A 16118-nucleotide genomic window follows, 5' to 3' on the forward strand; every position below is an offset into this window, starting at 1 on the left:
TTTTTTTTTAAACCTCTGTGGATTGTAAACTGAATGATTGAAATGGGCACTCGTTACTTTTTATCAACTATTTATCTCTGGAGTTTTGCACCCGAGGGAGAAATACAGTTTTCTCAGTAGTTTGCCTGTAGTGTAATTCTCAACAAAAGTCAAGGAGCTGCTTTTCTGTGACCCTACTTTTGGACGGCATTTTTTTTAAATGCCTGTGTTTAAGACTAAATATTTTAGCAGCAGGCCTTGGTTATGTTTAGTGGTTTATAGTTGTATAAAACAAATTCTTAAATAATGTATTTCTGGTTCCTTTTGTTTTATTTTTGCTTCCCTTTTAAGAAACCCCTGTCCATAGTGGATCATCTTCACCTATCACTTTGACTCCTAGCAAAGAGGGGAGTGCAGTTTTTACTGGCTTTGAAGGTAGAAGAAACAATGAGTTGAATGAGGTAACAGCTTTTTATGTTACTGTCCTAGACCTCAGAGTTGGGCTGTGTAAGAAAAGGTGTTACTTAGATTACTTTGTATGCTTAGTGGTTAAATCATCTCTGATTCTGAAGTTCTGTACAGACTAAGTTATGATGCTGTAATGATTTCATAACCAGAATTTCCATGTTTTGTATCCAGGTTTTGTCCTGGAAACTGATGCCAGAGAATTATCCACCAAGTGATCAACCACCACCTCCTTCATATATCTATGGGTCTCAACATTTGCTACGAATGTTTGGTAAACAGATGCAAAACCCTGTGGTGAATCAAAATTGCTTTAATTGTTTTAATTTCTTTTCTATGAAAGTGTCTGTTTCTGTGATTTTTCTATTTGTACCTTTTTGCATTTAGTTTTATTTTTGGAGAAATGTACACTTAATCTGTTTAAAACTCTTAGCTGAGTTTGTGAACAGCATTCTATCTTTTACTGGCTCTGTAAGCCTTCATTAAAAAAACAAGCAAGCCTTACTTCCAGTACACTATCAAACATCAGTGAACTGAACAGCATTAACTTTCTCAGCATTAACTTTCTTAGCATGTTTCTTACAAGCAGTAAGGTTTTGAACAATCACTAACTTGCAAAGAAAAGTGGAGGCTGCAGTGAAATTTATGTATTCTTTTCTGTGTAGTGGATAAAAGTAACTAGAAATTGCTTTTAAAAGAATGGGCATAAACACTTTTATTTTTCTTTTTTACAGTAAAGCTACCAGAAATATTGGGGAAGATGTGCTTTCCTGACAAAAACCTGAAGGCTTTAGTAAAACACTTCGAAATGTTTCTGAGGTAATCTGACACAATCTACCACAGCAGTGATTGCGTTGTTACATAGTTCTGTGTTCTGGAATGACATAGAATTTTTTTAATAAGATATTCATTTTATATAATTACAAAAATAAGATAAAGCTAATATGATAAAATGTTAAGAATAAACTGCTTCTGTAATTCAAATTGAGGGGAGTCTGCACCCTCTACTTAGTTTTGGTAGATGTAGAGTGATAGAGAACTGAAGTATAAAAGTTTATTATGTAGTATGTGTTAGAATGGCATGTCTGACTTGGCCAAGAAGCATATTTTATAGAAATATAAACTGCACTGCTATTTTTGAGAGCATAATCTGAGAGTATTGATGTCACACAGATATTAGTGGAGGGAAAAACTTATTTTTTAGAACCTTTTGTTAATRGTGTTAGTTTTATAAAGAAAAATCGTAAGTTGTCCTAGTTGAGCTTTAAACCAAAGGGCTACTCTGTTACACAATGCAGTGACTTGTRGAGACACCCAAACTGTTTCTGACTACACTAGCTCTACAGCTGGAAGCAGTACAGTCATATTTGCACCAGGATCAGCTTTTGTTATTCAGGTACTCTGCTTTAGTATCTCTGCATGGCACTGCAGTGCTAGTTCAAATAATGAACATGGCATTCTATTGTGTAGTATCAGCATGGTAAAAAAATAAGTTTGCCAAGAAAAACTTCTAGAAAAACAATGTTGTAAATGGTACACATCTGGAACAAATATGCAACTTCTGTTAGTTTTGGTCAAATCAGAGTAGTAATATACTGAAAAATTGTGTGGCACTATCCCATCAGAAGTCCTGTTAGAAATCGAGACAGATGGATGAAAACTTTAAATTGCCATAACAGTTTATTGAAAATAAGTCTCAAATGTTTAAGGTTTCTGCAGAACAAATTTCCTCTTGAAGCATGTCATTTTTACGTTTTACTCATTAATTTTCTTTGCTTCTATTTTGTCAGACTGTTAATATTCAAAACCTCCTTGTCAAGTTAAGTGTGACAGCATTAGCACTTACTGTTGGAAACCAGAAACTGGTTATTTTTGCTTGGAGTGAATGTTATTTAGGATTCTTAAGTCACTGTGGATCAGTCAGTTATTTATCAGACCTCTATTGCCCTTTCAGATTCTTTTGTGTTGGTTAGAGCATGTCTTAACTCTTTACTGCCTTAAATGCAGTTTCTTTATACCCAGTTTTGGATGGGTTGAAGTGGAGAGGGATAGAGAGAAGGAGGAAACATGGCTTCTTTCCCCCCCTTACCCCCTCCCCCCCATACAAGTAGGGAAGTGATCAAACTAAAAAAAGTTCTTACTGATAGTAGTCAGATGGAAACGTAAGACCAACATGAATATCTTGCTGAAATGTGCATTCATCTATAAATGGAAATCAAAAGTCAGTGAGTATCTCAACATCAGCATGTTAGGTCAGATAGAACTGAGCTTTCGAAGCAAATCTCTCAGTAGTTCCCACTTATCATGCTTTGTCTTATGTTGCAGAGTGGACTCGGAGTATGCGAGTTGGATTCCTTCTGGGTAACGTTTAACTAGAAAAGTTCTCCAGTGCTAAGAGGCATTCAGTCCTCAAGACCTTAAGACCAGACCAGAACTAAATCAGAACTAACACCCACTCCTCTCCCTTCCCCCCAGCAAGTATAGTGTGGATATTACGTAGCTGGTACAACGGATTTTGTGTATAGATCAATTCCTCTTGTGCTGTACTAATTGCTATTATACACACAGCTATTATCTGTTATCTGTTACCCGACTTCAGGTCAGAACTGACAAGCAGTGGCACATCAGTGTTGCATCTCAAAATGCAACAAAGTCTTGACAGACTCTCTGTTCTTTGATTATGGGTCTTTAATCTTATTGCATCTGCTTGCTACTGAGATTTAAACAAAAATGTTTGAGGGCTCTGTGTGTGTGGTGGTGGTGGTGGTGTTTTCTTCAGGTGATTTTTAAGCCAATGTCGTATTTGTTTTGCTGATGCTGTTTTTAGGGTTTATTTTCTATGCTGAAGTCAGGATTTCTGTAGTATTGTCAGAGCTTGTCAGATTGGGCAGCTTTTTCAAGAGGGTTCTCAATTACAGTTACTGCTGGGGAAAGCATTCTGTCTTATGTAGCTTTGTCACAAATATTCTTCATAGACTAATTTCCTTACCAGATATGGTACTGCGTATTTAAATAGTGTACACAGAAACCAATGCAACTTAATTTTTTTTTATTCAACTACTATTCAGGATGCTTTAGGACATCTTTCATTTGGATTTTTCTTTCTCTGTTCCATATGCTATTGAAAGTGCTCAGACAATTACATTTTCTAGGAACTTGTTCAGACTTCATCACAGAAATACTTCTATACTATATCTGTTTCTTATCACAAGAGAAAACTTGAGGCTGAGGTGACATTTTGCACTAGTGTTTTCCTCACAAATTTTGCATTCTCTTTTTCTTTTTGGGAATGAAAGGATTAGTGGATGTTTATTAAGAATTATCTTCTATCCTCAGTTCTGTTCTGACTTACCTTTGAGAGGTAAGAACTRTCTTACACAGTCTGTATGCATTAGATAGCAGCCAGTTTGAGAGTAACTCGCTGAAGGAAATAATGCAGTTTGGAGTGACAAGCTGAAATCCTTTTTCTATTTTCTTTTTTTTCTTTCTAATAGCAGAAAAGGGATTGAAGCTGTCTATTCACATTAACACCATGTTTCTGAATCCTCTTTGAATTCTAGCTAGAATAGACTAARCATAAGCAGTTTATCTTTTTTTAAATAAAACTTTAATGTGGTACACAACTGATTTAGTTTTGGCAGAGATACTGATCTAATTTTGAATTTGGACTTACGATTATACGACTTAAATTTACAGTTTCATTTAACATTTGCACTATTAGTCTCTTGTGGGTTGAGAAACTGAGACTTATTTAATATACCACTTTGTCTGGAAGCTTGTTTTACTGAGTTTACTCAGTACTTGGTATTATTCAGTCATGACTTAGACTGCTGCTAGACGTGATTAATCTCAAATTTCCAGACAACATTTTTTTTTAAGGGATATGAAATACATTTTTGAGTTTCATATTAAATTAAAACTTTACCATTTGTGCTTAGTGCAGCATTCTACAAGTGTGCATGATGAGAATATCTTCATGGGGAAAACAAAAATAGAGAAATCAAAATTTTCCATGAAGAAATTCTTATTACAGATTTTGCAGAACTAAAGAAAATTACTTTTTCAATTTACAAAACTTAGTCTTCACTTAAAACTAATTGTTTAGTTCTGAAACAATTCAGAACACCAGTAGAAAAATAATAGTCTGAAATGGAATTCAGTGGCCAACTTGCTAGTTGGTTTCACTGAATCTCACTTGCAGTTTGAATTTAGTCTTCAGGAGCAAGCGGGTGGAAGCTAGCACAATAACTACTCTCATTCAGTGTCTTTCAACCACTAATTTTTACTAACCGAGGGCACCTGATTAAATCTTCTTGACAGTTACTAGTTTTTGGTGTAGAGTAAGTACTGCCTTTTAACCAATTGCATAATTTCAGCCCTATTTCTAATAAAATRCTATGTGTCATATTATATATTACTCCTCTGTATTGTGAGGCATTTAGCATGTCTCCAGATGCTGCTTCAGTAATGGGACATGATTGGCGAGGAAGTGGCAGTTTTTGTTTTCCTGTTTCCATTGATTTGATCATAACCTTAACTGGGAAAACTCTCTCAGGATCATGGAGGTCACTTCTCAGGCTGTTGACCAGTAAGAGATACTTAAGGTTAGTACATAATCTGTATATGATTTTTAGGTCCATCTTCAATGAGGTAATTTTGGTCAATATAGCCTGCATTTAAAAAAAACAAAACCCAAAAAACTTTACAGCCCTTTGGAAAGTCATAGCTATTTTCCTTATTCTGGAATAGAGAAGAATGGAAAAAATGATCAGTTGTGTTTCTAAAATGGTGCTTTTAAAATTTCTGATACACTTATCCTGGTGGGGTCAACATGTAGCTTTTCAGATCATAGAAAAGTACATTCTTAATGGTCAAAGACTTCTGTTATGTTAAAACTCACTAATCTTTCAAACTTGGTATACCTGTAAGTTGGTTCTTTCATTTTGGTTCTCAGAATTTTTATTTCTGATGTTTATAACCTGCTTGTATCTACTGTGCCAGTCTGCTCCATGGGTCGAAAAGCATTTTAATGCTGTGTTGTATGTTTTCCTTGGGAGGGAGCCAGATCAGTATGCGACCAAAATACAGAAGGCTGTGGTGATAAAATGTGGATTAAAAAGATGACAAGTTGTTTGAAGTAACCTTAAGAAATAGATCCTCTGGTTTCAATAGCTGAACATTTTGAGTGTAGTAATTTTATTATACCTAATTGCAGTGATGAATTATGACCTCTAGTCTGTGCTAATGTGCAATTAATGAGAGGTTGTTAGTGGCTTTCTGAGAATGAGGAGATGGAACATTCCACATGGTGAGTGGAGTAGCAGGAAACATCTTTACCTAAGTAAATTTGTTTGCTACTGAGTTTCAGCTTATTCTGACTTAATCAGCTGTCACCTTGCAAAATTGTTAAAAATGACTATTTGAAAGCTTACAAGGAACCTGATACTACTACTGTTGCTTCTCATATTGAATAGCACCTTTCTGTTTGCAGCTCAATTTTGGGATTAACCTGTTACTTGACAAAGCCTACCTGTGCAGTATACAGCTATGACATACTAGAAAACTTTACTGAATTGGGGCCTAAATATGACAGAATCAAGGTTCTGAGGTTGATAGTCATATGCAGGCTTAAAAGAAAAAAGTTCCTTCCTTCCTTCTAGCTCGATTGCTTTAAAACACTTTGCAATGAAGGAATTCTACTTGTGCGGTGAATATATGTTCCTTATTTCAGACAAGACTTAACCTTTGCACCAGTGAGTGGATAGAGAGGTAACTGCCATTTTGKTTCCTTTCAAGCGTTTGGCACATTTAAATGCTTCTTAGTCCATGATTGCCTGAGCACAATGAGAAGCTATAGGTTATTACCTTCAGTAGGTTTTCATTCTGCCTCCTTTGGTTTGTGGAATCTGCACATCTGCTCTCCTTGACTAAGGTTTGATTGCTTTGTCAAAAACTACTCTTTGGAACTGTACCATGTGCATTGCTACTTTTTGTTTACTCAATCATCAAGTGTGTGTGTATTTGAATGAGGAGCATATTCCTAATCATAATACCATGGGTTTCAGTCAGTCACTAAAATGAGAGCATGTCCAAAATATTATAAGTGTGTTATGGCATCTTTTTTTAGAAGCCAGATCTAAGAATTGATTCTGGGATCTGGGCTGGCCTTGCCGAGAGTGGATATTTGTCCCCAAGACCTGCCAGGAATTCCACTATTTGAGTCTTGCAAGACTGTCTTCCTAAAAGGTCTTCTAAGAGTTGCTACTTTTAATTTTCACTAATATAGCCTCATTATCCAAAATGTTTAGGTTGGCAGCTTGGCATTTTTGTAGTTCTCTGCAGTTGCTCTTCAAAGGCTGGAGAGAATGATCTCACTGTTTCTGTATGTGGATGACTGACAAGAGTCCAGTCAACAAGATAGATCTTTTCGTTTCTTTGGCCTGATTCTTGGAAAAACTGGATATCAGAGTAAATATCTGGAATTTTTCTTCTTGTTCTGTTGCCTCCATTGTGGTTATGATGAGCCTTGCTGATGAGTTCTTGCCCTGAACAGGTGGAGATCTGCTTAGCAATTGGTGGGGGCAGATGTTGGCATGCACCTTTTTGTGAAGCTACACCTCTTAGGCTTGAAATACTGATTTTTAGTATTAGTCTCTGAGAGGAGACAGGTCCTTCATCTGTAAATGACAATTTTGAGGTCACCCATCGTGTCAGGACCTGTCATGCTCTTTCCAGTTTCTTTAGGGAGATCATTACAGTTGCCTTTCAAACAACAGCTAGCCCAGGCCACTGATCTCATTGGAGCATCTGCTTACTTTCTAGAATTCAGGGCTGTGGTGAAAGCATGCAAGGTGTTACCTTCTTGGAAATGTTTCCTTTTCTACGTATTCTCACACCTTTACAGCTGAGGCTGTCCTTCTTAAAATTAAGGTTTTCTTTTCTTCATAATGTTCGTGCTTTTCAGGCAGTCCCTGGGACTGTTCATGTGGTAGCTGACATGCAGAAGAGTAGTTATCTTCATGCAGAGACTGTTCAAGTAATGGGTTGTGTTGAGGCTGCCACAACAAGAACTTTTTCACTACCAGATGATGCTCTTGGAGCTCATGTGAATTCAGTGTCCTTGTTGAGAAATCTCTGTTCCTGATGTATATATGCCAAAAGGCCTTTTAATGTGGATGAAGATACAGTTCTGTGCCTCTTTTTTGGTAGATCTGCCTGTATAACTCACAGCCAGACGGTAGCATGTTTATGAGGCTATTGCTTGGAGTCACCTGAGGTAAGCTTGCTTATGGACTGCTACTTGAAGATAAGAAATTTGACTGTAATTCTTCAAGCTAGGTGTCCCATGTGTTTCCTGTCTTCATCCCTTCTTAGCGCTTCCTGAAGTGTTGCGTTGCCTTTCTACAAATCTGCAGTGGAGAGAGGGAAATGAAATAGGTGCATTGTGCCATGTACCTCTTATGTTCTGACCAAGAGAAGGAAGCACAAGTATTCTTTATCTGGATGCTCACGATGAGAAAGTGTGCAGTCTTATATCCGGTTGTGTGTGTAGACTGAAAGAACTTGATTACTGGTAAACAGTCTCTTTTTCCTAAAAGAAAAACTGTATGTGTAAGCACAAGCTCTGTGAAAAGCATAAAAGTGTAAAAGGCAATAATGCAACAGATAACTGAATTTATAAGTGAGGAGTAATGAAAATTTCTGAGTAGTTAAATAGCAGCGTGTTTTCTGATCCATAGCAGAATATTGACTCTGCTTGCAAATAAGGAAGTGCAGCAACCTCTGTTTTTAAATGTTGGCTCACAACTTGCAGTTAGTGTAATTGATCTCTTTGTGCTATTTCAGCTTTTCCAAAAGCAAAGCATTAGTGAAACATCCAATGCCTAAGAGTCATATGAGACTCCTAATGTTTCTGTGCCAACTTCCTGCATGGAAGTAGTTTGAAGTAGAAAGCAGCTTTGGCAGGGCTGCTGCTTTTTGCACACAGGTATACAAGAGATTGGGACAGAAGCAGACCAAGCTTTTTTTTTTTCCTTCTTGCTTCCTTCCCCTTCTTGAGCAAAAGTAATCTGAACCTCCTAAATATGTTGGGTGCTTTTTCCTTTCATAACTGTTATGAGCAATGAGAAGTACATATTAGTGCATGCAGTCTGGCTTCTCTTTTTCTGAGCTGTAGCTGTGCCATGAGCATCCGTTTAAAATTTTTCRTCTTTACCAGCTGTCACTTTAGCTTTTGCCAAACCGCCATTTACAACTGATGACCTTAAACCAAAGTCAGGAAATTGTAACAAAGAGAAAATAAACATGTTTCCTGTTACATCCTTTTAAACTGGGAAACTTCAGCTAAATGGATGCCTTCTGCAGGTTCCTCTGTTTTTTTGATGTTGGTTTTAAACATCCCCATATGATCCAGTGCTTGGTATTGTCTTTTAGACAGTGTTATCTAATGACATGAGGAATTTGATCACTATCCATAGTTTGCACTCACTCTTTTGCAAAGTCAGAATTTTTTTTTTAATGAAGGACTTCTATTAATTAAATCCTGTTTGTGGCTCACTTTAATTTCATGCAATCTGAGTATGTTAGAATTTAGACTCAAGTCTGTTAAATTTAGGCCTTATCACGCTTGCTTCATACCAACCCCAGATAATCTAGAAAGTGATTTATAGCTAGCTACAGTGGGACTTGATGACTCAGGTACTTCATTCACTTCTAAGTTGCTATAATTTCAGTACTCTTTTTGAGTAATTTTCATAGAGTAAAATTTGTGTGTAGTGCACATGAATGACATCTTTTTGTAAAAACTATGAGGATCTGACTTTATATGGATTGTTTTTGTATCTATATAAATCATTTTTAAGAAGTATCTCTATCTCATGAAATAAACATTTTATAAAGTATCAGACTGATTTTATGCCCTGGTAAGCCTAAGAATTAGGTGGTGAATGGTGTTAATGACTAAGGCTAGTAACTCACTGAAGTGGTATTGTTCATACAGTGTATTATTGAAATCTTGGTGGCTCTAATCTAGATATGACCTATTTTTTATTCAAGAAAAAAGGAATATTTTTTCTTACTCTTCCATTTACTAAAGTTTAGTCTTAAACTAATCTAGATTCACAGCAGTCTTTTACACTGACTGTCTTTTGTCTTTTCAGGGGAAAAATGTTTTACTTCTATTTTAAATTAAATGCCTTTATTTCTGCAAAGAGAAAGTTGGTATAATATAGCTGTAATATTAAATACARTTTTTTGACTTAGCAGAATAATTTTCAGAGAATTTCTTTGACTATGATCTCAAAAGGTTAATTATGTGATCCTTTTTGCTTTGTGCTATTTTAACATAAACAAAATTGTCAGCTGCTGTTGGAACCAATGAGAAACTAGCATAGTGTGAATATTTGCAAACAGAAAAGGCTACTGAAGTATTTCACACACTTAGGATTTTGCAGATGAAGACTGTATTGGACTTCAACTTTTACTTAGCTCTTACATAGTGTCAGTTTTTGGCAGAGTCAGTTGGATCCTTGCTTTAAATACAAGAGAGTATCTTTCTTCCTTTTGGCAGTACCTGCCTCAATTGAATRTTGCCAGAAATCAGGTACTTAATTAGGTCTTGTTATGGCTCATGTAATGGAGCTTTCTCTGCTTAATTCCCTAGGTCAGGTTTAAAAATAAAAACAAACTGCTATTTGATCTTCCAGAAGCATATTGTTTGCCCAGCCAGTTCACTTGTGGGTCTTGAATCCAAGATGTTCGACATCAGAAACTTCCCTAGGTCCCTCTACACTGTTAATTACTGGAAGTAACTTCTGTGAAATGAACAAGTTTGGAGGAAGCTGACAAAGTGCCTCTTAAATAGAAGTGGTGACACATTGAAGAGTTGATTTAAGCTAAAAAGCTTGTGTTTCTTACTGCTCTCAATTTTTACTAGAATTAGTAATATATAACTAATTCTTCTACTTTAGCACTTGTCTGATACATATGTTTGGTACAAGGGTTGTAGAAGAAGCACCTTTTTTCATTCATTTGCATTTTTGTTCTGTAACCTTTGTGTGTGAACTCTCAACAATTAATATATTCTAGTTTAAATTTTGATTGGCTTCTGTATAGAATCTTGTCAATATTCTTTGGTGCTTTGGATTTCTTAAGATCAAAGGACATGCCTCGTTAAGGCAGTGTAGCTGAGAGTGAAGCTGGAGAAACACGGTACGGTTTTAATCCACTCAGCTATACAATTCTTCTTTTATGATTCAGACCATCTATGTCCAAAGTACTGCTTATGCAAAACTGACTAGCATGGTAGTGTCTAATAGTTAAATCATCTCCCTAGCCAGTGACTCTTGACAGAGACCAGATTCTGCAGGAATGTCATGAATGGGCATGTGCGTAGGCACATGAAAGGACAAATCATACAGTTTTATTTACCTTAAAAGATAAGGTTAGCTTAATGGTTACTGGCCATGTGATAAGACACTGACATGCTGATAACTTGAATTCCTTTTTTAAACACAAGTGAAAATAGTATACTGAGTTCATGACTACGTCAGAGAAGTTGCTTTTATTCAGTAGTTTTCTTTTGCTAGCTCTTTGCACTCTTTTCTGCCTCTAGCTTTTACTCATGTGTTTGTGGAGCTTGAGCAAAGTTTTTCATGCTGTTTGGATTTGAGAATGATAGGGGAAGGCTGTTTCTCACTAGGCAAAGCTAGTAAAAATCGTGTGCCATCTTTGTATGCCCAACTTCAAAGTATAATAATTCTTGATTTGAAGTCTGTGCTTTTGCTGAGCTTAAATTGATTTTAAAATGGCTTCTTTTAAATGTACTTTTATTTCTTGTGTGTGCTTTCTTTTCAGGTTTTTAGCAGAATACCATGATGATTTCTTTCCAGAATCTGCTTATGTAGCTGCATGTGAAGCCTACTACAGTACTAAAAATCCCCGGGCAATCTACTGAAGCTCTGAATGAAGATTAAATCTTACTATACATAGCCCATGTTTTGCCACGTGGCTACAAGATGAAGATGAAAAAGGAATTAAAACAACTTTTGGTGTTGAGGAAATAGGGGAATCTTCTGTGGTGGTTGAATTACTTAAAAGGAGTGGAGAACTTCTTTTTGGAGATGCGTATAGATTGCATTTTGAATTGCTTAGAGAATTAAATGCAGCCTCAACTCCAGATGAACAAAGAAGCCTTGTTCTGACTCCTAATGCGTAGGACTGCATAGAACTATTAAAGGAAGGGAGGCAAAAGGAGATGCATTAGCAACAGGACATTTTCATGAAGATAGTACCTCATGCTGTGTTTCATTTTAGCTTGACCTCTCTAGCCTGAAAAATAAGACCATCGCCACAGTTACATGAAGAGAATGCATAACTGGCATCTCATGGATTTTGTTTCCCACAAATTGCACTTCATTTTGTGAAACTGCCATGATGGAAAAGATAGTTTAATATAAAGGATTTTTTGGGCTGTCTGCCTCAAGAATGGCTTTGTTGCTTGAATGGAAGAAGTGCTGCTTACTTTGTGTTTTGCAAAGATGTCTATARCTCTTTCCATGATAAGGCTGTCACAGTTCCAAGAAGAGCATACCTTGCCAGTGATCCAGCATAACGTGACTGAAAATGATTTCCAGAGCCATTATTAAAGAACAGATTTCTACAAGTCAGCAGAGAGTCAATAAAGTGATGGCAATTTAACTGGCAAATATTTCTTTTCTTAATAAARTATGCAGTGGCTGCTGTTTAAATGTGTAGTTTTGACGGTCTAAAATGTTTGTTCTTGATTAATATTTTGAAGACTGATTGCTAAGTGTGCATAGAATGAGAGGCAGGAGCACTGGTAACATAGGGAGGGAAGTCCTTTCTGTAGCATTGCATCTTCTTCTATAGACTTAAAGAATGTCTCCTTAGACATTTTTAGGCACTTGAGCTCTGGAAATAGTAATTCACCCAGAACTGAGTTCATAGCATTTTGACAATGCATTCAGTAGTAAAAATTAATTGTATTTCAATTAATTGTCTTGAATGTCATCAAAACCTCGTCAGTGATGCAGAACTCTGGGCTTCAGAATTCTGTTACATAAAGATAGACATGGAGTGTTTAAATGGTGGGCAGAAAACAGGACTCAAGGCTCCAAATCATAGACTAGTGCATTTAATCACTCTCCTTTCTGGTTTGGAAAACCTCAGTTAGAACACTTACCTATAATGCAGAACTCGAAACATTCCTCCTAGAGATTTGCAGAGTCTAGGCGTTATGAAGAATCAACTTTCACAAGTAAATAACAAACTTTAGTCTATWAAGCCAAAGCAAATCTGAAATTTACTGTTGACAGTCAGTGTCACTTTTCAGAGCATACTGGTTCATTAACGCCTTTGAACTGGAAAGATAAAGATTACCTTGGTTTTGGTAATGGTTGAAGAATGAATCTGTTTGACATGGAGCCAAGCAGATTTGGTGATCCTTATTTCTAAAGTTTCTCATTTAGTGTATTTAATGTATTTGTGTTATACCAAAAAATTTCATGGGCTTTAGTCTTTCCCAAATTACAGAAGTTTTGAATCTCAGCAGAATCTGGGTACCGCAAAATCCACACTGAGAGTGTGTTTTGTTTCTAGCTTTGGGCCCTAGTCTTTTAAAAACAAAATAGTCTGTGAAAATACTGATTACTATCTAGTGGGACATTCACTGTGGAATACTGCTTGAAACTGAATCCTTAATCCTTTCTGTTGCAGGAATGTCACAATGTGTATAATGCATCAAATCTTTTGTTCCACTGTTGGTATCTATGAATACAAGGAAAGTTATGAGCAGAGTTTAAACCTTGTTGTGTTACTATGTTTAACTGTATAAAAATGACAGTTTTTGCATGCCATGGCTATTAATGCTGTTAGTATTGCTTGGTTAATAGGTTATGATGATTCTCACAACAGTTTAAAATCCGAAGGTCCAGTTAGTGTCTCTGTACTCTTGATGTGAACTTTTGGGGGGAGGAGAAAAAAAACCCAAAACTGGAGCTGCTTGTGGATTAAATATTACAAACTATCTTGCTCTCATAACAACCAAGAAAACTTTTCTCCAAAGTACCACTTTTTTGCACTTCCTTACTGTAATTGAATATTTAAACCCCAAACTTCTTTTTAAATTCAAAGAGATACTGTCCTGTGAAGCATTGTCAATTAGAAATGTTGCATGAGAAATAATATGCATCCTTGACTTCCCTCTTCTCTACTGTCACTATTCTTTTACTGCTTTCTTGTTTTATAGCTAAGTTTATTTTAAGCTGAAGTAGTGCAAAAGACTTGCAAAGGCTTTAACCAGATTGGGGAAGAGGGGAGTTTTCACTAAYCTTAACAAAATTGTGTAGAGACTTGTCAGTTTAGCCCCCAAAGGTTTGTAATTATCATACCTTTTGAATGGAGTATCCAAAGGTTCACCTGGATAGGAGAAGCTTAATAGTATAATTAAATTGCTGGTGGTGTTCTTTAACTCCTTGAATGTCYGTGGCTGAAACTTTTTGATGGAATTCCTGTCCATCTGGACAGATGAAAGAGGTTTCTCCAGCCCACTGCTTGTCATTCATTGGTCCCTGTTTGTAGAGCTACTCTTATCAGTGCTTCCTAACCTGTTTCAGTCAAAATAACTCAGATTAGCTGAAGAAATTTGAAAAACTGACTTAAGCAGGCTAGGGAGTGTTCACATGAGCAAGTTTGCCAGCAGACTTCAGAGACAGTGTCTTGCAGAGGAGGAGCTGAGCTGAGAAAGCAGTTTGGACAGTAATGTTTTATACTGGCATAGCTGTTCTGCATAACTCGCATGCACTCTCATTCCAGGCCTAAGGTTTTCTTGTTTGTTCATTTAAAGAAATTATACTAGTATAATTATAGTGTATTACTTAAGATGGTAAATCTGTTCTCTACATGCACTTCCCTTCAAGAGTAGATATTTAACAAACTAAAAGGCGGTTCAGCTGCTTCAACATGAAGTATGGTGTAGTGTCCTCTACGTAGCTAGCTGACCTTTTGTGGGAGAATCATCACAGCATAGGATTAAAAGCAGGTAATGCAATTAATGTGGTGTTAAGGAGTGCACTACTGCCTAGGTACCTAAGATAATCGATCTGCATGGATACTACTAATTCCAGTACTTATTCTAACTTCATCGGTGTTAGCTAAGATAGCTGAGTAACACTATAATGTGCTGCAAAAGTGTGAAATGGACTATATCTGAAGTGTTCTCAGATTACCAAAGAAACTTAAACAACACAAAATAACTTTTAGTACTGTTCAGCTTTATTCCTAATTTTAGGCTTTACTTTCAAGGCTATTATGCATCAAAAAAAATTATGCTGTTCTTTCATGTGCGCCATCTGGAGTTAATGCATTGCGTTTCATTTTGGTACTGTTGATAACTTTTTTTTTAAGATGCATTGAATAGTTAGTTCTGTTCCAAAGCTCAGGCTTCCACATACTAAGATGACCACTGCAGTTGTATCCAAGTGCTATTTTAAATATGTTCCATGTCCCATTCTGAAAGAAATGCAATGCAAATTATAGGCAAATGTTGGATTTCATTTTGCAGTTGGTGTGGGCTAACAGCATTTATATGGTAAGCTGTCATGACTGAGCTGTTCAGTGTGAATTTGTCAAATAGTAATGCAGAATGACCTTACTTTGAATTATGTTAGAGGAATGTTTTCAGTCAAAAGAGGAAATAAAAGTCTTACTGGAAATAAAAAGCTGTTACTGCTTTTCATGTTTGCATCATAAAATGTTTTTTCAAGACATTTGAGAAATACAGTGGGAGATTATTTGAGTTAAAAATAACATTAAAACCTTAATTTTTTGGAAATTATCCATTGCTCCACTGGTGTCTTAAGTGTCCCCCAAATGTATGTGTACTGAGGTGGAATTATAAGCCTCCTGGGGAGGAAAAAAGGGTGCAACATGTTGCCTTTACCTTAGTCCCAGATCAAACCTTTATTGTGCTAGTAGGTTGTACAAAAGCACAACAATGGCAGCTCTTGGACAGCCCGCCAGATCTGAACTTCTGGCCTGGTGCATGTTTGATCACTCCTAACTTCTTGATCTACTAACAGAGCTCATGAAGCAAGCATGCAGTTCAGAGTGCATAGTCTACTCACGAAGCTCTAGAGAAAATGCTGAATGTAAGTGTGCTTAGGCCAAGTGCATCAAGAAATTTATTTTGTGCTGTGTTCCTGTGCATTGTAGTGTCTCCTTGGTGATATGGGGGGATTGAATTTAATTGCATTGACAAACCAAGTTATGTATTTGCTTTTCTATTTAAATATATACCAATATAATGAGCTTCCCAGGAACAACAGCAATTGATGTGTATTATTTTCATGTATTTGACTGTAATCAGTACAATCTTGGTGTGTTTGCATAATCAAAATTTTCACTTGTTTATGAAACAATAGATTTGGAGGGATTTCCAGCTCTTTGTATAACTGCCTCATTTTTCTGTATGAAATAGTAGATAGAGGTACTATGCTTCTACAGTCACAGGTATTGATGAAGTGTTTCTGCCACAATTTTTTTTTTTTTTCTTTAAAGTTTGAAATATATATATTGCCTTGGGGAAGATGCTGTCAGCAGTGACCGAGTGACAGATGCAGATGCTTATTAAGATCTAACTCAATGCAACCTCCTTA

At 36.4% G+C, this 16118-nt stretch overlaps 1 protein-coding gene across 4 annotated transcripts in view; it reads left to right on the plus strand.

Moving 5' to 3' along the window:
- Positions 1 to 13664, plus strand: part of MSL3 (MSL complex subunit 3) — a 23127-nt gene extending 9463 nt beyond the window's left edge. For 2 of the 4 annotated variants that reach the window (XM_026062903.1, XM_026062901.1), the window contains exons 10-14: positions 331 to 440; positions 619 to 718; positions 1179 to 1263; positions 2770 to 2805; positions 11299 to 13664. In XM_026062903.1, coding sequence (XP_025918688.1) covers positions 331 to 440; positions 619 to 718; positions 1179 to 1263; positions 2770 to 2805; positions 11299 to 11398 — 431 coding nt within the window. In that variant the 3' untranslated portion in view covers positions 11399 to 13664. The remainder of the gene's footprint in view (positions 1 to 330; positions 441 to 618; positions 719 to 1178; positions 1264 to 2769; positions 2806 to 11298) is intronic. The other 2 variants (XM_026062904.1, XM_026062902.1) reach the window with 1 other exon arrangement.
- The last annotated feature ends 2454 nt before the right edge of the window (positions 13665 to 16118 follow it).

The sequence above is a fragment of the Apteryx rowi genome, unplaced genomic scaffold (assembly GCF_003343035.1).
Source record: "Apteryx rowi isolate R43461 unplaced genomic scaffold, aptRow1 scaffold_196, whole genome shotgun sequence".
NCBI lineage: Eukaryota > Metazoa > Chordata > Aves > Apterygiformes > Apterygidae > Apteryx > Apteryx rowi.